The sequence below is a fragment of the Xiphophorus couchianus genome, chromosome 11, assembly GCF_001444195.1.
Source record: "Xiphophorus couchianus chromosome 11, X_couchianus-1.0, whole genome shotgun sequence".
In the NCBI taxonomy this organism is placed as follows: Eukaryota; Metazoa; Chordata; class Actinopteri; order Cyprinodontiformes; family Poeciliidae; genus Xiphophorus; species Xiphophorus couchianus.
In genome coordinates, this window is record NC_040238.1 from 11,201,762 (window position 1) to 11,227,847 (window position 26,086).

The 26,086-nt window shown below is 39.2% G+C and overlaps 2 protein-coding genes across 3 annotated transcripts in view; one reads left to right on the forward strand and one right to left on the reverse strand.

The window, feature by feature from the left end:
• On the forward strand, positions 1–21,110 carry rad51d (RAD51 paralog D). The gene is made up of 11 exons (XM_028030461.1): positions 1–404; positions 482–543; positions 6,616–6,734; positions 14,246–14,327; positions 14,473–14,607; positions 15,154–15,258; positions 15,371–15,461; positions 18,112–18,182; positions 18,421–18,576; positions 19,679–19,828; positions 20,977–21,110. The coding sequence occupies exons 1-10, from the start codon at positions 323–325 to the stop codon at positions 19,796–19,798; spliced, it is 1,023 nt and encodes a 340-aa protein (XP_027886262.1). The 5' UTR covers positions 1–322; the 3' UTR covers positions 19,799–19,828; positions 20,977–21,110.
• Positions 20,718–26,086, reverse strand: part of lig3 (ligase III, DNA, ATP-dependent) — a 17,007-nt gene continuing 11,638 nt past the window's right edge. The window contains exons 17-21 of one of the 2 annotated variants that reach the window (XM_028030456.1): positions 25,324–25,470; positions 25,045–25,192; positions 22,677–22,756; positions 22,509–22,589; positions 20,718–21,203 (exon numbers count right to left, since the gene is read on the reverse strand). In XM_028030456.1, the coding sequence (XP_027886257.1) occupies positions 20,970–21,203; positions 22,509–22,589; positions 22,677–22,756; positions 25,045–25,192; positions 25,324–25,470 (690 nt within the window). In that variant the 3' untranslated portion in view covers positions 20,718–20,969. The remainder of the gene's footprint in view (positions 21,204–22,508; positions 22,590–22,676; positions 22,757–25,044; positions 25,193–25,323; positions 25,471–26,086) is intronic. The other variant, XM_028030457.1, reaches the window with a different exon arrangement.

Here is a 26,086-nt window from a genome sequence, read left to right on the forward strand (position 1 = left end):
TTTCCCTAAATGCATTGCGCGGGAGCTACGGCAAACCAGAGCGGGAAACACAAATCTTTGACACGCGTTCCTTGCTACAACGTTGAACTCTAAACTCTAACGTGAGCTAATAAAGTTACTCAGAACTGGTATTCCTCCTAATAAAACAATCAGTTTTTAAGTTTAGTCGGAGGCGACAGGAGCGCATTTTAAACATTCCGCTTTCACACGGAAAAGTTCGCTAAAGTTAGCCGGGAAGCTAAAAACAACTTGCGCTAACCTTAACTGGCAAATGATGCGGGCTGCTTTCTCCTAACGTCTCAGAAGTGAGTGATGAGGAGCGATGGTGGCCTTACTGGTGGGAATGTGTCCTGGACTGGATGAAGGTTTGCTGCGGAGTCTGCGGGCAGCTGATATTAGAACAGGTTGGTGCGGATTTATTGAGTTTTAATGGTAAATGATGAAGATGAGCAGCTCCAGTGATGGCTTCTTGTTTCCTCAGTGGAGGACCTTGTCTCTTCTGACATAGAGGATCTCGCACAGAAATGCTCCGTCTCCTATAAGGTATTTATAACTCAATCAGGTTAATTGGTTCAGTATTAATCACACTTTAATATGATCAGTCATCGCTGAAGTTATAGAAACAATTGAATGGCTAATGGCTAGACGAGATGCCGTTTATTTTTACTTGCCAAACACTCTGCAGTTTAAATTTGATTTCAACACATTTTCTCCCACCTGCAGCATGTTTTGCATGATCGTTTTTAACATCAGGTGAGATGCAGAAAGACTTATAAAAGCTGCTTTTACTTAAAATTAAGATCTCCTTTGCTGTTTCTGAACAAATAACGTTTTAAATGTTTCAATCATTACAGATTAAACACAAAGAACATTGATTTTTTTTTCTTTTTTGAAGAATTGACACCATTTTCTCCAACCTGCAACCACAGCTACATCTTTATTGTTTATTTGACTCTGCTTTGATCGCTCAATCCTCCCACATCGGCTAAACTGATGTAACAGCTGCATGTAGAATTACAAGAAGCTTAGGTTTTAAGATGTATAACTGAGGACAATAAGCATCTAAACCTTAAGATCAGGGATTAAGAATCAAGGTCAAACTCTGCAGCAAGTGTTTTGGTTTTAGGCCACAGGAGGAGAGTGCAGTTGTTTTCTAGGAGCGATTTGCTGGATTTTCAGCCAAAAGGTTGCGGTCAAAGGTGGTAATACCACTAATCTAGCAAAACATCCACTGATCCGGGTCTTCACCTGACGCACTGAGGTTGGAGAGGCAGCTGGAGGCAAAGATTTATTTATGTCACATCTTGTCCTCTGGATTTTTCCCAAAACACATTTCACACTCATGTTCCAGTGTTCAATGTGAATAATCATATTTTATTTTATGTATTTTATACCCACTTTCCAAAGCTTCAACTGCCAGTATACCGACTGCCTGAGTGTGGAGAAAATTAAAGCCAATATAAAGGCTGCACAATCACAGCAACATTCTGATAGTTGCAGCAATAAGGTCATCATTAGGAAATCATAAACAAATTCAACAAATTTTTGAGGTTTATTGGAAGAACAAACTGTAGAAAATTACAGTAAACCGCCATATTTTCTGAAAATTGACAGCTTTTTTTTTGTAGTTCATATTAAAAATACTCTACAGAAGATGCAGCTTGGGAAGCTGAGATACATAGGAGCAATGCTACAGGACTGTTCTTAAAGGGCCGGTTATGCCAGGATGTATTGACACACTGTTAAAAAATGTATAAATAGCTTTCTCTACATTTGATAAGTACGTCTTTAAATTAAATATTAAACATCTTTTCCCTAATGATCCCTTATTGGCACTGATACCAGCAGGCTACTTTAGTCTGTTTCAGACATTGGGTAAATTCATTAGATAAATTCTATGCAAATGTAAGCTTCTTATCCCTTTAATTCCCCAAGACAAGCAAAAATATCTGAAATTGGTAGACGTCTTGTGAACATGCATTTGTAAATTTTATTGGTCAATTTTTCCATGTGATTGATCCTGATTGGTGACCCACTGATCAGAAAATAAGTAAAAAATTTAAATATATGTAAAGATATGCAAAAGTTTCCAAATAGCACTGGACACACTTCCTGGTTACTGAAGGAAGACTAAAGTTTAGCTAAAGTACAGTGTTAGAAGTTTTTTAAAAGGAAACCAGTTCAACAATGACATGCTGCAGTTTATTCAGGCTGCAAGACAGCGAGCGAGAGCAAACATTTCAGCAGATAATAGAAAGGCTGAAAAAAGTAAAGCAACCATTTCTACTTTTTGAGATTTCAACCTATCTGTTATGAAACATGCTGTGTTTGGAAACGTTGACAGGCTTTTTTTAAGTTGAGGATCTTTGCTGTACTCAGTGAAACATCTGTTGTAGTCATGCTAGCCAACCATCTACAGAAGCTAACGCCGGTCTAGGATGAGTCTGCTCTTCAGTAAGCGTTACTAACTGCACAAGCTGTTCATTGATGTATGTGGAAAAAAGATTTCACCTGCTACTGTTTTAGTCAGGATAGCTAAAACATTTTTTGTGTTTGACTCCTTTTAGTGATGCAGAAATTATAGTCAATAAGCTAGAAGGGCTAAGCGACTCTTAGGTAAAATGTTTGTGTTTAATGTCTTTTAGAGAGTCTTCATTTTTCCAGTACTGTATTGGCATGCTCGTTTTGTTGACTAGAGCTTACCGAAGAGAAACTACCTGCAGAATAATTTGAAATCCAAATACGTGAGTTGGAATCCTGCAGAAGTAACATCCAAAATGCATTTTTGAGTGTAGGGTGACTTCAAACATATTTCCCCGTGGGATCATCGTGTTTTTCAAATATTACTTTTCTCCTCCTCGCAGCCTGCAGAAGGTTCAGGTTCACCTCAGTGACCGAGCCAGAGTTTCTGCCCTGTGTGTGTTCAGCCTGCAGACATTTATCTCCTGAGCTGATAACCGGCATCCAGTGGTCCGTCAGCCTCCCGCTGCTCAGCTGAGCCATTGTTTTGTCCGCAAATTGGAACGACTCTGAGGTCATCGCCGAGCCGCCTGTTGACAACAGCAGTCTGAAAGTTTAATTAAAACTACTGAAGGATTTTCAAGTAAAACACACCTATGCTATGATACCTGGACAGACTGGAGTGCCAGCAACGTCTGAGCTAATTGAGACCCGACAGATTTGTTCTTCCAAATGAATAAAGAGTCGGGTTCAGAAGGATCCGCTAATCAAGAGGCAAATCTTTCAAACAATTAGAAATGCTTGTTCACAATTTGAGCAAAAAGAAGCGGACAGTGTAACGCTGTTGATTATAGTCCTTTCTGAATCTGGTATTGAAAATGTTATTGACAATAAATAAGAGGAAAATAATCACGGACATCTGATTTGCACTTCAGCATTCATCCATATATATTTTCAGAAAGAAGTGAGAATGAAAGGTTTAAGTGGAATATTTATATAAACATCAGGAGCATGAATGTGATTAACAGCATGACATTGTTTAGCAAGAATGGTGTGCAAGTTTCAATGAATTGTGCATTTGCACTAATCCACATAGTTTCTGAATATAACACGATACCTGCTGTAGTGTATGGAGGACCAATCCTGCGTAATTCAGAATAAATACAGAAATACTCCTTGGCCTGAGTAGCTTGTAAACTAATAAGCAATTTCCCCTTGGGGATGAATAAAGTATATTCTATTCTATAAATTATTGCTCAATAAATAAGCATAAAAGAACTGAGGGTTTCATTAAAATGGTTCAAAGTCTTAAAAACTGATGAGAGGTCGGAGTTCATGTGGATCACATCTGTCAGCTTTGAACCCTCTAAAAATGCATATTACTGCCTTAGAAACTTTGTAAACTACTTTGGTCCCCACCAGGACTCACCTGAGTGTGTTTGCAATGGACCCCACAGGAAAACGAATTCTAGTCTGTTTAAAGCAGACCAAAAGTCTCTGGTGCGAATGCACCCTAAACGTAGTCAACAGATTTTTGATATGTCTATGTTTGGGACTTGAGATTGTAAAACTTTGCTTTTCTTCATCTGCAGAGCCCTTCTAACCAACTTGTTCTTTGCTTGAGGAGTGGTTAAAGCAGAGATGCATCTGCAAGTTGCTGGAGTCTTCAAGGACTTCTGGCAATTCTTTGTGGAATTTATGGGAAAATTCAAAATGATCCGCTCAGAATTACCCACTCTAACAACTAAAGCAGAAAAATGTAAATAAAAGCAGTTATTTGGTGGGGAAATAATTCCAAATTACATACACTTGAACATATAACAGGAGAGAATCAAGCAGATACCAATAAGTTGAAAATACAACGTGACATGCTCACTGATTCAGAACATTATGCACCATTTAACAGAGCTAATGTCATTCTAATATTGTTAGCTTTTTTAAAGCATCTACAACAGCTTCATTATTTTTTTTTCTAAATATCTTTTGTTACATATATAAATATCCTAAAGGTTAATCTATAAAAAGCCTCCAGAGATCACCTTAAAGTGCTCTGGAGTTTAGAGTCCTAAAGCATCCAAACTGATTGAGAGCTTGGGAATAAAATCAATAAATTACACCTTTTTTTTCCCCTCATGTTTTAGAAATATAAGGCACGTTGTTGCAGAGTTTAGAAAGCTAATCAATTTATAGTCACATTTGTTTAGACCTGTCTCTGTGCTGGACCCGAAATGTTTTATTTTTTTTGGTTCTACGACCTTTTGAGGTTACTTGTAAAAACTGGAAACAGGATGTCTTTGAAAGCTGATTGATTAGTTGGCGTGAAAGCCTGTCCGGTTAGATCTTCTCTGTCATCACCGTCTGTTCTAGCAGTCGGTGTCAGTCGATGCCTGTTGTCTTCCTCTGCCTAATTAATGAGAAAGTGAGACGTGTGTGTGTGAGATTCAACGTAGAAGTTTTATTGATATGCAGGAGAGAGTTTCTCCTTACTGTGTGGAGCAGCGGTGGCGAGTCGAGGCTTTGTTGAAGCGCAGGAACTTTCCAACCGACGCCGTGTTTAAATTAGCCTCGTTTCTTGGAGGGAAATTTTCAAAGAATAAACTTTTATAGAAGAAATTCAGCCAGGCGCTCCATGTGGTTTCCTAACTAGCAGTTTATTCTGCTGGAGGATTCCCGTTAGGAATTAAACACGACTCCAGGAGGTTCCTTTGCGTGTTTGAACTACTTCTAAATAGCATATTATATTATAAAGTTAATAAAACACAAGGAAAGGATGTCAGTTGGGAATCATGTCAAAGCAAGGCTATATTAGTGCATTATTTGTCACAGACTATAAAGGATGGGACAGTAAATATCCGTTTTCCCATGTACACACGTAAACATAAATACAGATGAATACAGTTGTTGATGATTTTTTTTTATCAACCAATTCATAATTGAATAGCAAAAGGTGCTTAATAGGAGGTTTTCTTTAATAGAATTTGAACTAGTGGTGAAACGATTCATCGAATGATTCGAGTACCTCGTTTATTAAAATTCCTCGAGGGAAGTTTATCTGCCTCGTAGCTTCGTTAAATTATGTTTTATTATGTAGCGCACCGTGTTCCGCCCAGATCATTATTTGTGGAGGGCAAGCGCTCTTACATGGCGTCAGCATGGTGTTGAATTGTGCGGCATTTTGCCAGGGTTTGGGGGACAAATAAGGATTGTTGAGGTTTGATGGTTGGAGTACGACAGCGTTTCTGTCGTCGGAATTGCGTCAGAGAGAGAGAAAGAGATTCGATTCCTTGGATAATCGTAAAGATATTCTATGGAGTTCTTCATTACTAAAATATTCTTTTACAACAGCCCTAATTTGAACCATGTGAAGGTAAAACTGCCACTGAGGAGTTCTTGGTAGAGCATAATTACAGAGAATGTTACTTTAAATGCAAAATGGATATATTGCACAGTTTTGGCTTAACTACTGCTGAGTTTGTTCTTTCAGCTATTGGCCTAATTTAGTTGGTATACTCCAGTTAATGATGAATCATTTACTACGATAGTTTGGAATTATTTCAATAATTGATTTATCACAATTATTTCGATCAAGACAGAAGCTAACATCCATAGTCTTCTTTGCATGTTTTATTTCACATGTTTTTTGACATGTTTGACCAAACTTGTGAAGCCATTAGTGCATTTAAGAAATGATGTACTTGTGCAGAGTTTTTAAATACATTTATAATTTACTACATTTATGGCTGTTTACAAAACCAAATGTTGTAAGTCAATTCAGTACTGCTTTTCTGTATCGGATCAGTATGGGCCGATAATAAACCTCGGTTACGATTAGTGGAGGACCTGTAATGCTGTGGGCTGGTTTGATTCTAAAGCCTCTGGGAATTTGGTCAGAGGTCCTGGCTTTGGAAAGTTTTTGAAATGCATTTTAAGCAAACATTAGGGAGGAAACTAATAGTCATCATTCGGTCTTTCAGCATAACGAATGAAACTCATGACTGAGTGAACACAGAAATAATTCACCAGTCACAAAATCAACTTCGTGTCACGGCTGTTTTCCACAAAAAGTGGCTAAAAGTGCAGAGGTTGCAGAATTTTGCTGCATGTTGCAGCTGATCTCTGCATCGCTGCTGTGAGTTTGTGTTTCCTGCGTTTCAGGCTCTGTTCGCCGTCCGCCGGGTGCTGCTGGCCCAACACACGGCCTTCCCAGTGTCGGGCGCCGATCTATACGAGGAGCTATTGAGCTCCACCGCCATCCTCTCCACTGGAAATCCCAGGTAAAGTCAATTCTCCACACACTGCTTCATCTGTCAGGACCTGGGGGATTTAACAGGGAGCTCAACACCATCACAGGGGCTTACAGGAAGGCTTATCTCCAGTATCAATACTCCAAAGGAAACATTTGTAAGCTTTGTGATCCTGTTCAAGAAGCTTTATCAGTCTCATCATATTGAATCATATGATTAGTTTCATTAAGCATAGATTTTTTTTTTTCTGTTGTAAAACCGAAAATTAACTTTCTGGCTCGTATCTTTTTAAATTTTGCTGCTCTGCCAAATTAATTTGTGCTGCTCCGATGAGACGTTTTAATAACATTTTCACTTATTGCTGCCCGGTTTTACAGACCAGTCATCAGTTGTGTTTGGAGTTGCACCATTTAGAGATTTTGTCTTTTTTTCCAACTAAATACAGTATTTTTTCTGCTTTCTGGATAAACTAATAATTATTCCATCTTAACAAAATGCTCTCTATGAATTAAAACTGTCTCTCAAAAACAGAACAAGGTTACAGTGCTGCTAAACTCTGCTTCTCTAGAAAAGTAATAACAGTACAGAATAACTGTCCAGGTCATATAACCATATATATATTCTGATGCACGTGTCCATATAAATAAACCCAACAATACAGCATTCTAGTATGGTTTATTATTTCCTATTTTAGAAGTCTGCAGTGTTTTTAGTGTGACTTATTCTGCTTTTAATGTTTTTATTTCGTTATTATTTTTATCTATTCCTACTGTACAGCACATAAAATGGAGTAGATTGGACTAACCTTTTTTCACATCTAAAAACACAGAATTGTTCTATAAAATATATATTTTTATACACTCACATGCAGCGCAAGCATGAACTGCAGTAGATCCATTTGAAATAACGGTCATCTCATATCTTTTATTACCGTAGGCTGCTGAGTCTATGAATAGGGAAGGGAAGCTTAAGCCTTGGCTTCAGCCTATTCCTTTTTTCGTAAGTTATCGGTTTGTAAAATAGTATTTTGTTTCGTTTTCTTTTTTAAAGTTGTTAATTTATCAAAATAAAGTGGATCTGAAAAAAATTGTTTGTCCAGATGCTAATGAAGACTGGAAAATATAAATATCGCTGAGATGTTTAATCATTTTTATTGCAACTATAGAGAAGCCATGAGCAGCTTTTCAGCAGTCAATGATTTGTTAGGTATTTTAGGAGCAGAGGTGATGTCACACTGTGTGTGTAAGGGAAAGCAGTTGTGGTTACGTAGGTTGTTTTGTGGCATTTCAAACTACCATTAGCATTCTTTATTAGAGGTTAGCATAGTTAGCATGGTAGCACTACCAGCTGTAGACGTCAGTCAATTGTGCAGTGCCTGTAGACTCCAAAAGTAAGGCTATGCTATATCATTATATACAATATACCACTGCAATATCTAAAATTCCAGTTTTGGTATGACTTGCCATGGCAACCATTGCTCACCTCCATCTATTACCCATTTCACTCTGAGTTGGGATTTTAATATTGCAATGCCCAAGTAGACATTGTTTGTAGAGCCTGTTATGAAGATCATTTTATCCTCTACTTTCCATAAATGAACGCCATGTTTTATTTTTTCAATTTAAAGTTGCAGGTGCTACATATGACATTGATTTTAGGCTCACTCGTATATGTGTGTCTCGTAAAATAAACATGCTTAAAACAAGCTTGCTTTATGTGGATGTGAGGAGCGGCCATATTGGAGCGGCCATATTAGATCTTGAATTCTCACACTTACCAAGTGGGGACTTTTCAGGAGCTCCCTCCATAGAGGAGTGAAGTAGTCCACATGTATGAAACCACACATGCAGATAACTAAGGGGTGTGCAGGATGAGGTGGAGGTCAAGGGTCAACCAAAACTTATATGTGTTTCAACAATGTGCTAAAATCACATTGCTCTATACATATTGTCCTTGGCATGACAACTGTAACAAATTCAAGGTGTGTTGGTAGTCTCGTCTAGTCTCCAACGACAGAAAAAAGTTGTCATGTTTTTTTAAATAAAGTCACAAGAGGGTCTGAAAAGTTGCTAAGTAAAGATAAAGTTGATGTGGCGTCAACAGTGCTTCTCTCACTCTGACCACAGAGCCCGGTTAACCTCTGCTCATCCCCACGTTTGGCCACTAACCTCAGTGGCCCTTGGCTCCCTCCATGTTAGTGAGATTTTCTTTAATTTGTGTGGGGTTACTTACAATTTAATAAAGACTGAAGCTGTGCAGTCTGTCTGTTTTTGTTCACTTCGGGTTAGGTTAGAGTAGAATAACTGTAGAAAAAAAATACCAGGATCTTTTCATTTTGTTCTGATGCATAAAACCCTCAAATGGTAATAGTCTGACTGTTTTTAGCCTGAAGCAGATCAGGACACATTCTATACTTTTAAATGAATCGCTTTTGACCTTGAAAAATAGTCGTTCTAGTGGGTGTTTTCTTTATTGTTGACATTCAGTTGGAGGTCTTCACTACATCAGATTAACTGAACTGAAATCCCTGTTTTCAGTTTTGAGCTTTTTACTGACGCCAGCAGAGAATGGGAGTTCTGTTCAGCCGCCGCAGTTAGAAATTTAGAAATACAGCCGAGTGGGAAGCGCTGCAACAGTGGCCAGAGCGCTCACACCCCCCAAACCGATGGAACAATTTGGCAGCTGAAACTGTTGCCTTGTCCTGTCGCTCCATTTGGCTCGTATAGCCGTCCTTAAGTGGCTTCAAATATATCAGCTGCATTAACTCCGCTCTCTACGTGACCACCTTCCACTGGAAAACACAACAAACACTGCAGAGGAGAACATTAAAACGTTTCATCGGCACGTCGCACGATCAAAATTTAATGACTTGGAAGAAAGCAGCGATGCTGTCAGTGTGGCATTGTTGCAGTTCTGGGAATGGCAGGTTTGATGTCTGCAGCTGCTTCATGATTCTGTTGTCTGTATGGTGAAGCGTGGAAGGGTAAATATTCATCTTTGAAGGGGGGGAAAAAAACTCAATATTGTCTTGACAAATCTGTGGATTGTTCCAGCAAAGCATAATTTATAGGATGGGACCTTTACTACAGTCAGATTCAGCATAATTAATGACCACAGGTGTTTCCTCCTCTCTCAGTGGCTCTTTTTAAGTGGTTTTTATGAATTAGAGATTTGGAGCAGTGATATCAAGCTAAATCATACATGTTGGTGAAGCTGCTGTGTTGCAGCGTGCCTTGGCTGCCCTCTAGTGGTGGGTAGCTGAACAGACAGGTGGTGATCAGGTTTGGAGGTTCAGGCTCAGGGCTCTGCAGCCTGCGGCTCCTTTAACCTTCCTAAATGGCTCTCAAGAAACACTGCTTACACAATGACGCTCAAAGTTCCTGTAATATATTTTTTAGATCTTTTTTTCTTGTCATAAAGTTAGAAAATGCGTGTTTTTAGGGCTGCAACTAATGATTATTTTAGTAACAAACTGCATGACTGAAACCTTGCGAAAACCGATGTTGATCAAGGCAACTTAAGTTCAGAAGAAGGAAGTGGAGCTGCTTGGAACGAGAGTAGATTTAGTTAAACTAGATTGCACGATGATTTCTCAGTAATAATCAGGACAACGATGCAAGAGTAAAATGTGCAAAACATTGTGGAAATATTGAACTAAGAGATAAGACTCTACTAATGTCTAAACAGTGTAATATTTGTCCATTGTAAACTGAAATTGTCCCGTAAGCGTATCCAACCCTCTCCTTCACAGAACACTTAAATCTGAACTCTTACATGAATTTTCCTCCAATCAAACGCCAAGACGAACCCTTTCATGTCCAAGTGTTCAGAGCGCGCTGACGAGTGCCGCCCGAGGGTTTTCTCCTTTTTAATCTGTGACTTTTCAAGGGCAATCACTTTCATCTCGCCGAGTCCTTATGGGAACGACGATTTGATGTTCCATCAACAGCGCAGCCGTCGCCACAGTGCTGTCACAACAGGCAGCAGTAATGCAAATAAGTCTGTCCACACAGATTTTCTTCTTTTGACAATCTTACAGCGACATTGGGGGAACTGAGTGCCTCACATTCAAGTTGGAGGACCATGGCTTTGTAAATTCAAGTGGATTCCTGTCACATTTCTCACCCCGAGTAAGAAGAAAGGAAGTAAAGAGCTGCTGTTTATGTCTGTGCATAAACTACGACGAATCCAATCACTGTAATCACAGAGAATCAGAACGATCAAGTGTTACATGCAGAGACTAAGAACCACTTTTATTTCTCTTGTTTTAAATTAAAACACAAAAAAACTGACAAGGAACTTATTTATGTCTTGCAAGTATTTTGTCATTTGACAAGAGACTTAGACTTAGACTTAGACTGACTTTATTGTCATTTTGCATGCACAGGGTGTATACAGAACGAAATTTCGTTGCATACGGCTCAGGACAATGTTTGAGGTTCCAATGTTGTGAGGTTACTCCGGAATAAAATTAAATACAGTATAAAATATGAATATAAATATGAATATAAAATATAAAGTGCAGGACTAACAGTAAAATGAAAGTTACTTAGCTATGCATATGTGCAAGGTATGAAGTGGAGACCAGATTTTGAGTGCAGTCCAGTTAAGAGTTCAGCAGTCTGATGGAAAGTGGGAAAAAGCTGTTTCGGAACCTGGTGGACCTGCACCGGATGCTGCGGAACCTCTTTCCAGAGGGCAGCAGGGAGAACAGTCCATGGTGGGGGTGTGAGGGGTCACTGATGATGTTTCGGCCTCGGGACACGCAGCGCTGGGATGAAATGTCCTGAATGGAGGGAAGGGGGGCCCCGATGAGAATAATACAATCCCAAGTAAAGTACAGTGGCCCACAGAGAAGCTGTGAGACAAAACCTTTCTGCTGGAGTTTGCATTTATTCAGGTATATGAAACATCTGTTAGTATTCATGTTTCTATTGGGTCCGACCCAACATGCAACAAACCACCAACACGGATCACTCTGCTACTTTCTCAGACTTCTCATTAAAAAGTTGCGACATTGTTTTAAATGATCGATATTGTTGTTTTTCTAAAAAGATGACCTTTTGGAGAAGGTCAGGTATGTGGAAAAACTGTATAGAAAAATCAATGCTGAAGCTAAATCTCACATTTGCTGAAAAGTTTCAGAGCTTCAGAGTTTCAGAACAATTTTATTTGTGCAGTAAAAAAAATAGACTTTCAATGTATGGAGTTATTTACATCTTTCAAGTTCGTAAGTTGTTTTAATATTTCTGAAGTCCATCTGTCCAGGACAGTGACAGATTAGATTTACATAGATCATCTTGACAAGATGTTTCTTTAGTTATGCAGCATCTATATCGGAACAGCTTTGCATTATTTTAACTTATCTTGATGAAGCTTTCACATCTGATAATGTGGTGGACTCAGTTTGATTGGGGACCAAAGTTGTAACGTTCCATTTTAAGATGCCGTGGTTTGCTCTGACATTGCATTGTGCCAAATGAACCAAACTCGTTGAAAAACCTGTACACCTCTTCACCTGACCGAGAACCACTGAAGGAAACGACACAAAAACCTCGAAAAAGACATGATGGCAACTTTCTTCTTCACAAAATGTACTCAAAAATAAAGAGGCGTCAGACTTTAGCAGTTGTAGAATTTCTATTTTGTCTTTGGTAAAAGCCATTTCTCCCTCTAGTGCTACACTAGTGCTCTTGATTTGGTTGTATTTACCCAGAATGCCCTGCGGTGTAGTCCACTTCCTGCTTTTGGAGCGGTCTGCCGTCATGCATTGGGACCGCACCAGATTTCACTTCCACCAAACCAAAACCCAGGTTTGTCGGCGGACCAGAGTCCATTGGTTTGGTCCACATTAGAGTTCAAATATGCATTCACACCTTTTCAAAAGTACTGGACTTTCTAGACAAACTATAATTGCATCCTTAATTAAGAGCAGACCTGCACCATGTAGGACATATGAAAAGGATTCAGCTTCATCCAGCTGCACTGTCTGTCTTCAGTTCACCTGAAATCTTCATTGCAAATGTTCACCAAGTTGTTCAGAAGCTTCACTCTTGCCAAGAGACGGAGATTATTCCTGTTTTTGTCTCCGTTTTATCCTCTCGGTGACAAACTCTTGACGTCCCTTCAACGCCGTCACGCCTCGCTTCCTAATCCCAGTCCAGCGTCTTTTTGCTTCCCCTCGTTGTTCTTGTTCAGCTTCATATTTAGTTTCCATCTCGCAGTATTCAGCCGCTGCGTCTCGCCGCCCAGAGTTGAAGGAGCCCCTTTCACTTTCTGACAGGACAAGATGAAGAATTAGGAGCCCGTCGTAGTGAGAGCCCCTTTAAGGGAATTGTAAATGTCACAGAAATAGTTGGATTCAGTTTGGCACACTGACGATTTATACCAAACATCTTTTTAAGTGATGCAGCAAAAGTATTCAGTGAGCGCTTCTCTCGCACGTCCAATTTGAATGGATTAGTTAGTTTTATACGTGATCAAAAAGCAAAAAGGTTTTTAAAATGTTCTCAGCTTGGAGGACTTCCTGAAGTAGTTTTTCTAAGATTACGGATGGCTTCATCAATTTTAGATCTGTTGCTACTGTTATTGTACAATAAGTCTTCCACACAGGTATTAGACTTAAAAATGACATTTTTATATTGTTTTCATACCAGAGTCAATTTTAATTAATTTAATTTTATTTGTCATTTTTATTTTGGAAAAGAAATAAAAATAAATAAAGGACAGAAAATATTGTATTTAAAAAAAAGTCTCTTTTATTTCAATTGTCAATTCTGGGAGTTGTGTGGCAGTGTTAGGACTGCACTATGAGAAATTTTGTCATAACAATATAGTCATAATATTAGCAGAATAAAGACAATCTTACCAGAAGAATGTCTTAAAATTACGAGAAAAACGAAGCTTTAATGAAAAAAACTTCTAGTTATCAAGACCTCATGTAACCAGCTCAGTCTGTGTGATTTGATCTTCAAAATACACAATCATTTGTTTCAGAGTCCTTCAACTGATAATAACTTGATGCTGATGCGTTAAGACAGACACAACAAATTCAGGTTTTTAACACTTTCCCAGTTTAGTCCTGCTTTATTCTGCATTGAATTTCCACAAAGAAAAAATCTCTTTCTGCTTGACTTTACATCAATACGATCTGGTCATTTATAATAACCAATTCATTGTTGAAGCTAAAACTGCCACTTGAGGAGTTTTGGGTATTTACATATTTACAAACAAAGTTGTTGGGTTTTTTTTTTTTGCTTTATTTTTAATCATAAGTACAAAATGTACGTATTTTTGTGACTTTTATCTTAAATACTTTCTAAGGGTGTTGTTCTTTCAGCAATTGATCTTTTTCTTGAGCTTGTATTCTTAACGATGACTAAATTAGCAGACGATTATTTCAATAATCAATGAATCAGATTAATCGTTTCACCCCTGCATGTTTACCCACCCAGAGTATTTAGTGTGGTTTAATCTGAAGCTAATAGTTTATTGCCCCGCCTGCCAGTTGTGAGTAATGAGTTGTACCTGGTTTCTTGCAGCTTAGATAAACTGCTGGACTCAGGCTTGTATACGGGCGAGATAACGGAGCTGACAGGAGGTCCAGGAAGCGGCAAATCTCAGGTGAGCATTTCCTCGACCTCCTCCAGTGGCGCAGATCATTCTGGCCTCATAAACTTTCCCCGCCGGCCAGATTGAACCTCTTCTTCTAGAGCAGAAGCGATGCTCTCGTTTCAGAAGGTTTCACCGGTTTGCGTGCGTTTTTCAGGTGTGTTTTGGCGTGGCGGTGCACATCGCGTACCACCTGAAGCAGAGCGTGATCTACATCGACACAACAGGCGGGCTCACCGCCGGCCGCCTGCTGCAGATGCTGCAAACCGAAACCAACAACAGAGACGAGCAGGTGAGCTGCTGGAGGTTGATTAATCTGTCCGTTATTCCGACAATGAATCGAATTTTTTTTAAAAATGGCGCACTCTGCTGATTTTTCATTCAACTGCTTAAACCTTTTCTACAAAATATTGGACCTGGTTCAATTTCCTTATGCGATCCAGTCAGCTCATCCATAAAAGAATCAATTGATCAGTTCCATGCTGTATTGATAAGTCGAGTGGAAAGGGCTGAGCTTTTCAAATGTTGATATTAGAAGTAAATTTTTTTTTTAGCTACAAATGTTCAAGTGTTCACTAAAGGCCTGCTATGTTATTGCGGTTAGACTATAAAAAGTTTTTTATTATATAAAAAAAATTCTATCTTTTTCTTGCATCTTTTAATGTATTTTCTAATATTTGCATAAAACAAGTTTAAGTGAAAACTGCAGAACACTGCAGTTAAAATAATCAATTAATCGATAGAGCCCTAGATTAATCGTTTCAGCCCTAGTCGTCTTACACAAATAATAACATATTTCACGTGAAATCAGCTGACAGTGAAAACTTTTCGTTTGCAGATGGAAGCTCTTCAGAGGATCCACACCTTCCGCCTGTTTGACGTCTGCGCTCTGCTCGACTGTCTGTACGGGCTCAGCGGCGGCGGCGGCGGCGGCCTTCACATGGTTGGTTTGCATAAAACACACCAGCCGCACCTCCGGGACCTGCAGGGAGTTTGTGGGAGGGGGAGGGGGGTACACCTTTCAGTTGTCTAAATGTGTCACATTCTGTGTCGAGGCGTGTGTCGGCGGCGGCTCTGTCAAGGCGCTGATCGTGGACTCGGTGTCGGCTGTTATCGCTCCTCTGCTGGGAGGCAAACAGAACGAAGGTGAGTGTCTCTCTGCTGCTCTGTCACACTCAGGCACACCCCAGGCTGTGTTCACATCTGCCTGGATTTCATCTGTGGTTAGAATGTGAAGAAAGGAGCCCTGCGTGTTTTCAGAAGTATGACATTTACATGAAAAGAACGTTGGAAATAACAGTAGCGGCACAGTGGAAGTGAAGTTAAAGTAGAGCAGTACAGGAGAGAAGGATGTGTTTATTAAGTTAGACGTTTGAGCTCGTCTTTTCTCTTGAGACTTGAAATGAATTGAGCTCATTCAGCTTTATTGCTTATTAATTTAATGTATTTATTGAATCTCGATTGACAAAGCTCGTACGGGTGCTTGAAATCCTTGAAAATAATTTCAGCTAGATTTTTTTTCCCAAGGTTTGGAAAGTGCTTGGTTTCTGTATGAAGTCCTTAAACATGTGTGATGTTAAAACTGCACAGTTTCATGAAAGCCCAAATTTGGAAAATGTCATTTCTGGTAAAAGCCGCATATTTTCATAAACCTAATAAAAAAAATATCCACTATTTTTTTTTTTATCTCGCTGGCTGAAATTTAATTAGACTGAACTTTTCTTTCTTCCTGAACTACCAAAATGAGTTATGTGACGCATAAAATGTAGTTGTATGTTACCTTTCCTTGTCCCTGCTGTAGACTCAGTTAGGTCTTACAGAGGCATGAATCAGTTTAATTTTGTGAGGAACAAAAGTCCTAGAAACTTTTTATGGACTTGACAGCCTGAAAATATCACAGAAGGTCAGAGTCCCACCTTTCCCCCTGACTTGTGCGTCTCAACAGTTTCAGATAAACGATCAAAAGTAGCAGCAGGTGGTTAAAGTTCACCTGTCAGGGTGGTAGACGGAGGCATAATCTGATCACCTGCTTGGTTTGCTCCTGAAAGCGTTGCTGCGGATGACTTGCGCCTAACAAACCCACTGTCACCTCAGATGAGCTGTTAAAGGGGACTTATTTTGAAAAATTCACGTTTGTACTTCCATTTGGGCCTCTAGTCTACTACTTCTAAAAACAGCCCAAGTGCTAAAAAAAACAAAACACCCAGACATTTATTGGCAACAAGTTAATGTTTTTAGTGTTGGAAAACGAGTCATTTCAATTTCCTGCTCACAAGTCACATTTTACAGACGCTGCCCCGTCTCCTAGCAACCCAAGCTGAGTTTCCAGCATGGTTTGGTCAGCTGGTTTACTGTTGTATGTGCTGTACAATGGCTGCTGGAAAAGACAAGTGTTTTGTTGTTTACTTCCCATCCAGAATCCACTTGCTGCATTCTTGTTGGTTGTACAGGAGGCTCCATGTCTGCTTGTCAAACATGTACAGTTGTATAATCGCGTATCTGTTTGCAGCCATTTTCACATAAATGTTGAGTTGGGGGGGGCGTGGCAGCAACTTGTTTGGATTTAAAGTGGCAGGAGGCTCTAATACAGCTCATTCTGAAAGGAGCTTAAAATAGGTCAAACTGAATAGACTGAAATCTCATTTTCTAAAAATGATTTTGTGCAAAAGAATAAAAACAGAATGTGCTGTACAGCCCATAGACGTAACCTATCCTGTTCAGGGAAACATCATAGATCACCGTCGCCTACAATCCCACAGCGAGCCGTTCCAAACCGCAGGACGGTTATGATGACACATTTTACTGGATGATAAATTGTCCCAGGAATTATTGCAATAAATTATAATATTGTTGTTTTCAGACCGTTTTCTAGTAACATAATAGTAATGGCACAATAAGTAAACCCTCTCAATGATTAATAAACTTTCATTTCTAATCAACATTTAACACTGGAAGACAATTTCAATTCGTTCCAAAGAGCAGTGCATGGCCAGGCTTCTGATGATGTTTAACTAAATATTCTGCTGCTCGTGATCTTCGTTCTCAGTCTGAATCTTTTGGTTGTTCCACGAACACGGTTAAAAACTAAAAGGGCCCGGGGCCTTTCAGTCGGGGGCCCAAAGGCTGTGGAACAGCTGGCCCTTGCAGCTCCGTTTAGCTGACTCTGTGGAGGTTTTTAAAAACATTTTCATTTTCCCAGGCTGTTACCTCTTGATTTTATTGTGTTTCTTATGTTGGTTTTATGTTTTGTATGGTTTTAAGGTTGATTTCTATTATACAGCGCTTTGTGATTTTATGTCTGTGAAAAGCTTTTTATAAATAAACTTCACTTACTTACTTACATATATCTATATCTATATAAATATCTAAAATTAAAAACAAAACAACTGAAACAAATAAAATGGATACTGTAGTCTCTGCAAATAAAACTGTCCTTCAACAAATGGACTAGTTGAGACTGAAGCTATTCTTTAGTAGAAAGAGACACAAAAACCAACCATTCATACAAATGGAAATTATTGAGCTTGATTTAATTAAAATTATTTACTGCTTATCAAGACAGGCTTACTAAAGAATCTTTCTAGTGAGGGTTGACTTTTACCTTACAAAATAGTAAAAAAAATATATAATAATCTGTTATTTTTCTTTTTATTCTGGGTAATACGCTGCAAAAATAGATTTCCAAACTCCTAATATTTTTATCGCTTCATTTAGAGCTCTATCTAAGTCCTAACTTCAGGACGCTGAACATATTCTCTCCGTGTTCCAACCTCTCCAAAACGTCCTGCGCCTCCAGGCATGTCCTTGATGAGACAAGTGGCTGCAGCTCTGAAGACGATGGCGAAGGACTTCAGTGTTGCTGTTCTGGTAAGGATGACTCGGTTCTTGATGTTTCCTGCTCTGAATGCAGGCCTCATTTCCACCGCTGGTGCAGAAAAAAAAAAACTAAACAAAATAAAAAAGCGTGCAGTCGCCCTAATTTAGAACTGTGTTTGATTTTCCACAATAATTTGAGCCTTCCTTTCATGTGTTGAGCCGGTTTTATCTGTTTTAAAGGCGTAATGAGCCATAAAACGCTGAAACGGGATGCCGTCTGCGCCCGCAGGTGACCAATCACGTAACGAGAAGCGGCAGCGGGGAAGCGCAGCCGGGCCTCGGCGTGTCATGGAGCCACGTCCCCACAACCAGAATCCTGCTGGAACGAGTTGAGAGCGGCGCGTCGGGTCGGCGCTCGGCAACGCTCATCAAGTCTTCCAGACAGGTGTGCCAGGAGCGGCGGCGGCGGCGCCGGTTCTGTCAGAGGGGCTTTCTGCTGGTGTCAAAACATCTTGTTAAAATGGAGAGCACAAAGTTGTTTGCCCACAGGCCCGGTTTGATAAAGACTCTTGATTTCCATTTAAAAACATCTCCAGGCTGGATTTTAGCGGAAAAGTATACCAGACGCATCAGTCTAATTCATAAAGACAGGCTGTAAATAATGAGTCATGCTGCTCATTTACATGCAGAACACAGAGGCTGTTACCTACAAGCTGGACCCACATGCTGACTTTGTGCAAAATGAGAAAACAGGCAGGTGGGAAAGGACGTACCACCTTAATTAAAAATAAAGTATACATGCCCTAAAACACTTCTGGACGCATAAGAGTCTGAAATAACCTGCAGTAGTGACTTTTTGTAAACTCCTAGTGGTATTTTTAGCCGAGTTTTCTTCATCAGTTGTACGCTGTTGGAAGGCAGCTGAACATCTTTTCTTTCTTGGAGATCTTTTCCCCTCTGATCCAAAAAATTTCCTCAGTTCTGAAGGTCATATGCTCCATTGCTGAAAAAAAACAAAAACTCCTCGGGAGTTAAGATTATGGTTCCTGAGAACTTGTTTTAACGTTTATTGATCTGACACTAGCCCTATTAGACAATTTCGTTGTAGAATAAAGGTTGTTTATTTTACTGCAATAATTGCAATTCAAAGTCCTGATTATTTTTTTTTTTCAGTTCTGTTTACTCATGAATGCTTCACAATCTTCAGAGCTGGGGCTTCCCCTGCTGCTCTTGTGCCTTTTTGTACTGCGTTATATTCTTCCACTCAACTTTCCATTAATATGCTTAAATAAATGACTGTGGACAACATTTCCTAACTTATCTAATTCATTGAGATACACATTATTCTATATTTGTTGGAGATTTTCACAGCCATAGTCCTCCATTGATCTCATTAAGTTTTCTTTAGTTATCTCTGCTCATGACAGATCTATTTATCATGTTACTGATCCGAATACTGCAGAACTTTAATCAAACCTGCAGTAGACGAGCAGACAGCATCTAGCTTCTACTAAAACAAATTGAATTAATTTTGCTTTTTGTGTCAGGCTTGTCTCATCAAGGAGGATTTTGACCTGCAGTGGTGGAGTCGAGCTGAAGGAGGAAGAGGAGGAGGAGGAGGAGGAGAGACGTCAGGAAAGAGGAAGCTGGATGAGACCGACCCCTGACCGGAGGAACGCTGCAGCAACGACCAAAAGGTTCGTTTACGTTGCTGGATTGGAGTTTTTGATGGACTGGTTCAGGTGTCACTTTGAAAAGTGACGGATTTAAATGCAGCCGATTTAATGACCTCAGTTACCTGCTGAGAGGAAGCTGGAACAAGGAAGGAAAACTGCATCTTTATGAGGAGCTAAAATTCACTCAGAAAGCCACAATAATCAGCAAAAGATTCATTTAAATTATCTTTTATATTTTGTTGTATTATAATAAACTAATGTATTTTGTTAGGATTTTATGTGATTAACAAATTAATTCAGAATCAAGAAGTGGAGCAAAACTTCTTTTGTTTTCCAAACACAAATCTGATATGTGTGGCATGCACCTTTGGTTGGAAAACAACTGTTAACTGATTTTTTTTTTTTGTTGGATTTAAGGCCAAACTTTGATTAGGCCATTCTAACCTAATTGCTGTCCGGCTGGAAGCAAAACCTTCATGTAGTTCATGTTTGAACAGTTTGTATAGTTTAAGCAATAAATTTCACAAGTGGCCCTTCTGAGTACATTCATGAGTTTAATGTGGCCCAAAATAAAACTAACTCACAAGTGTTCAACACAGTACAGGATCTTGTTTTAAGCAAAAATAAAATCCTTAATATTTATGAAAAAGGTTCAGGTCCAGATTGTTTCAATTATATTAAAACCTTTTCCCCATATTATAAGTGAAATAATTTGCCAGTAGAACTGGAACAGTTTGATCAGTGTTATGGATTTTTTTTTTAAGTTAAAACAAGATCATGCTGAAAAGTTACTTGTACATTTGAAATTATACAAAACTATATTTGCACTAGACTAGAACATACATTGTTGCAGTTTTTTTCTGTAAAACAAAGATTTTATAATAGAATAAAAAGACATGGCACAAACAAATGTTTTCAGTTTTTTCACCAGTATTTATTTACAGTTCATGATCTTTTTTGCTTCTGTAGTAAAAAGTCAACTCCTGTTTAGTTGCGACCTGATTTTGTTCTGCAAAACTTCATTAGAATCATTATTCTCCAAACAAAAAGCCTCCAATCTAAATCTTAGTGTCTGCTGCTTAAATAAAAAAGGACCTGAGAGAACGTTGAACTGAAGAGCTGCCCTGCGACCCGACCCCCCAACACTCATCATGTCTTCCTCTCAGCAGGGAGGAACGACGCGCCGCTTTCGGATGCATTCCCAGATCCAGCTGGGAGAGACCCTCTGGGCCCGGCTGCCCCCCTCCGGGTCGCCCAGCGTGTGTGTAGCCGAGGCGGAGTCGTAATCCGGCACCAGGTCCCCGTCGTACGCCACAAAGTACCGCCGCAGTCTGTCGAAGTCCTGAACGGAGACGGGGAGGAAGAGCTTGACCCCGCTGAAGATGTCCAGCAGCGACTGGAAGGAGCACAGACTCTGATTCAGACCTGATGAGCTGCAGGTACAACGTTCACTGCAAAACTGAAATCTGCTGGATCTTAGTGTTGATTTTCCCTTGTTTTTTTTCCTAGACTTACTTTCTCACAATGAGGTGTTTGTGGTAGAGCATTTCTCTTATTTTAAGTGTGTTGTTAAAATTTTAAATCATTTAAAAGATCTGAAAATACTTAAGAAAAAAATGTCATGTTCATTGAAATCAAGAAGCTCCTAGTAGAAATAAACTGAACTTAAATGAACGGGTTCTCAGTTCAGCTCCAGGGAGAAACAGAACAAACTTTACATCGCTTTAATTGGAATTATGTTTAGTTTCTATTCAACTTTTCTCAGAGCTTCGTCTTGTTACAATATTCAGATTTCTTCCTTAAATGAAGCTTTTATCCAGATTTTAATACAAGCAGAGGAGTTTATAACTTATTTTGTTCCCTACTAAAGTACAATGCAAAAACACAAAATCTTACCAAGTATTTTTAGTCTAGTCTCTAGTGCAAACATCTTTACTTACTTTTACTAAGACAAAACTAACTTACAAGTAACTTCTCAGCAAGATATAGGAGCTTATTTTAACACAATAGTTCCTGAAAATTGATCAGAAAAGTACTAGTTGCACTGGCAGATTTTACTGAAAACATAGAAAAGATGTCTAGTTAAAAATGAAATAATCTGCCAGTGGAACTGATACTTTTTTCTAAATAAATTTTGAGGAATTACTTTTACTTAAACTCTTGTAAGTTAGTGCAGTTGAAACTAGACAATAATAAGTGGTAAGATTGTGTTTTTGCAGTACAGCTAAAATGTTGCTCGTTAATATTGGGTATTTAAAGTTAAATAATCATAAAAAGAGGTTCACATTTTATTTAATATCTGAAAATAACTGAGCAGCAGCCCACTGGTAGATATGATTCATAACATTTTCTTACTGAAAACGAGCTGCAGATCATTCAAAAGTCTGTTAAATAAATGTTCCTGAAAAATCAGTTTATTCCCCTTCAAGTTGAGAATTTAAACTTTGATTTAAGAACAATGGATTTATCACAGTAGACAAAACATGTCTAGACAATTTAAACTCATGTGAGCTGGACTTTTATATTTTTTAAGGGAGAATCTTAAATAAAAACGTTGAATTTCATTCATTTTGATTTTTGAATGAACTGATTGTACACATTAAAATAAATTTCTAATTGCATTAAAACTACAACTTCTGTTTCTTTGGACAACTAAAGGTGTTCAGGTTGACCCGGTTAGATGAAGACATTTTGGACCAACCTTGTCGTTCTTCGGCTGCAGCAGCTGGGAAGACGCTTTGTTTTGTCCGTTGCTCTGAACGCTCTCCTCGCTCTTCTTCACCTGCAGTAAAGGGACGCCTTATCGCACCTCTCCCCCCGCTGAGTGTGTGTAAATGTTGTGAAGTGTGTGTCGTAGTGCAGCTAGTACCTTCTTGGCACTGGAGGCCTCAGAGGTGGGAGTGCGAGGTTTTGATTTTACAGCCTTTGGTTTGGTAGGGGTGCTGTTACCTGTGAAGGAAAGCAAGAAGAAACCATTTTCTACTATTAATTTAGGTGTTCAATCACTACCTATGTCTCCATCGACATTTGAACTTCTAAAATGGTGCAGAAAAGAAAAAAAAACAAAAAACTAAATCATTTGTGTTTTCATCTACTGGTTTGGAACAAATCAACCAGATGGTGGCGCTGCGTATGGCTGTAATAAACAGGAAGTAGAGGTTGCAAACTTTCACATCTCTGCTCTAATTTTAGAACATAAGTTTATAACATAAACTCCTAACAAGTTGCCTGTCAGATGCTCCAGCAACTGTCTGTAACTCATGCTCCTGCGACTACTTGTGCCCTCTGCTGGTCATTCTGGGCATGTACATCCCAATGCCCGGATCATTGGGGTTTTTTCCCCCCTTTGGTCAGAAACAAACTCTACTTTGAGTTTTGCAGAAGTTTCTTCCCCTAAAGCAAACCAGGACCTCTTTAATAAAACAGAAGAATGTTTGGGAATTGTGCTTGGAGTACCTACAAAGAGGTTGAGGACCAACAGCATCTGAAAAACTTCAAGTTGCCTCCTTATAAATAATCTAAAACACTGCTGAGCCTGAGGACTCCAACCAAAGTTGGTTCCCATCGCAATTTCAGAACAATTAGAAATTCAGTTTTCAATTGTTTGAGATTCTCACTGAGCATCCACAGCCTCCCACCCTGTTGACAGCACCATAGAAAGCCTTAAAGTAGATTAACTCTCTACTGCAGCAATGTAATCTCTGATAATCATTGTTGTCACAATTATTGGCATTCCAACATAAGATAAACTTAATAAAAGGCTGCAAAGAGAACTCTGGGTTATCAAAACCTTGGAATAAATAATCATAGCTTTATTTTCTGAAGGACCATGTTGCTTTCACAACTCTGGACCAATTACTGAGGGCCAAACAGGGTTTCTGCACGTTTTACCAACTCAATTCGAGACTTTTTATGACCTTTACAAACAAATTTAAGACCCTGTATCACAACAGAAATTTACAGAAAAAATGGCATATTTTACTACTCTGTAAACTCAAAGAGCTTATGGCTTTTTTTGCACAGAATGAGAAAACTGGTGATAAATTTGCACTTCTCTATGACAAATGCAAAAAAAAAAATTAAAAATAGGTATAGCAAAGGTATATTAGCAGCAAGTTAGCGGTAGCCTTACTGCCTTGAGTCACACAAAGTAATGTAGATGTCTGCACACGACTCAAACTTTTGCCTGGCACAAAACTCCTACAAGAAAAACATTAAAAACGACGTAGAATATACAGGATTAAATAGCCCTGCCACCTCTAAATTCACTGACTTTAAACCCACTTACAGTGTAAGGCCTTAATTGTCAAAATACAAATGTAAGATTTTAAGGATGCAGACACCCTTCCAAAACGCCTCATTGGATTCTGAAAGTTTCGGACCTTATCAGTTTTTTTATTACGTAAAAGAAGGCTCGGTGGTTCACAGTCCTCTTGCTGGAGGGAACGCAGTGTGGTCTCTTCGAACTGCTTTCATATCTTTTGGGACTGAGCTGCAGATAATCTTTTCAGCTGACTGTCTGCAGCTGAAGACCTTCTGGAAGGATGTTAATCGAGTAATCTATGAAATTCTGGGCATAACTTTAGTCTTTTCATTTCCTGCCATGTACCTCGGAATACGTCCTGAAGGACTCAGTAATAACATGCCTTTTGAAGATATTTATGATTGTAAACAAGAAGGTGATTGCTAAATGTTGGCTCCAGTTTAAACCTCCCACTCTGTAGCTTCTTGTGAATATTATAAACCTGATCCACAATATGGAAATGTTGACTTTTATAATACATCTCCAGAAGGAGAAAGGAGAGAGACTTTGGGAAAAAATGGGATCGTTTTATAGCCAGACATGTAACTTTTGTGATTCCATGCCATTCTGATGGACAGGCACTTAGGATTTTTCCGCTTTTTTTTTTTTTACAGTGAAATGTCTATAAAATTATAATGGTCATCAGTGTGACTGTCTGCTACCTGTCCTAGCCCTCATGTTTGGTTGTGTGTACTTGCATGTATAAAAATAATAAAAATAAAAGTTAAAAAAAAAAAAAGGTTTCCACTCTCCTGTCATGCACAGTATTACCACCAGGGGGAGCAATGATTGTGGCAGATTTTAAAGTGATTTTCTTTCCAGGAAATCAATACTGTGCTGCAATAAAAGCAGATCTGAAGAGATTTCTGAGATTTCTACCAGAGGTGCCTTTAAGTTTGACCGACACTGTGATAATCTGACCAATCGGACTCACTCGTCTTTTTGGCCGGAGCGCTCCTGCTGGATGAGGACGACGGCGAGTTTCCCCCGCTGTCTCCTCCCGATGAGCCTTTGTCGTCGGACGTGGAAGGACCCGCCGTCACTTTAAAGTCGCAGTTCTCCTTCGAAATGCGAAACAGCTCCTGGGCAGAGGGATGGAAAGGTCAGAGGTCGGGTGTCTGGATCTCGTTCAACTCTTCTATCAGTTCTTCTGATGGCCATTTTGTTCAAACTAAGCAGGAAGAGCCTGGCTGAGTCAATGGTGAAGTGGTACCCTGAGCTGGTGCAGGTTGGTGGCCGTCTTCCAGTCCTTGTCGTCGCGGATTCGCGTCATGCGGGGGAAGCGGATGGAGATGCCGTCGGCGGTGTGCATTTCTGATTTGGAAAACTCTGCGCCGGTGATCTCCCAGACTGGCGCTTGCTGCAGGGAAGGAAACGGAGGCAAGCAGGTAGATCAGAGACACGGCCCACCGTTGTTCCAGACGCTTTTAACAGTTATTTCTCATCAAATAGAATAAGTTGTTTTATAAAGTATTTAGCAAACGATATCTCCTACGGCAGAAATTATGTTAAATTAAATTATATAAATGCAAAATGTTTTTAGTACTCTTTCGCATCCTGAGAGACCTGACAAAAACCAAACTGTTTGTAGATTTACATCTAGGAAGAATGCACATCTTGCATATAAAAACTTTTTTCTTATTGTAATTTCTTATGCTGTCAGTAGCTGCGTTTCCAATACAAGTACGCTCAAAGCTTTGTCGATATTCTGCTAGTGTCAAAAAGACAATTTTGCAGTTGTGGTGCTTCCATTAAATAAAAAATGCATTTAAAAACACATTTGAATAAGTTTGTTCACACGATAAGTCATTTGTCATCTTTGTAGTTTGCACCCATGGCAACATCTAGGTGTTGGTCACTTGACCTGTGTGATGCAAAAAAAAGTGTTTCCATTGCAGTTTTGCAAAATAAACAAATTTCGATGCAGATAAAAATCACCTCATTCAAGGGCAAAAACCTTTCTGATTAGCAAATTT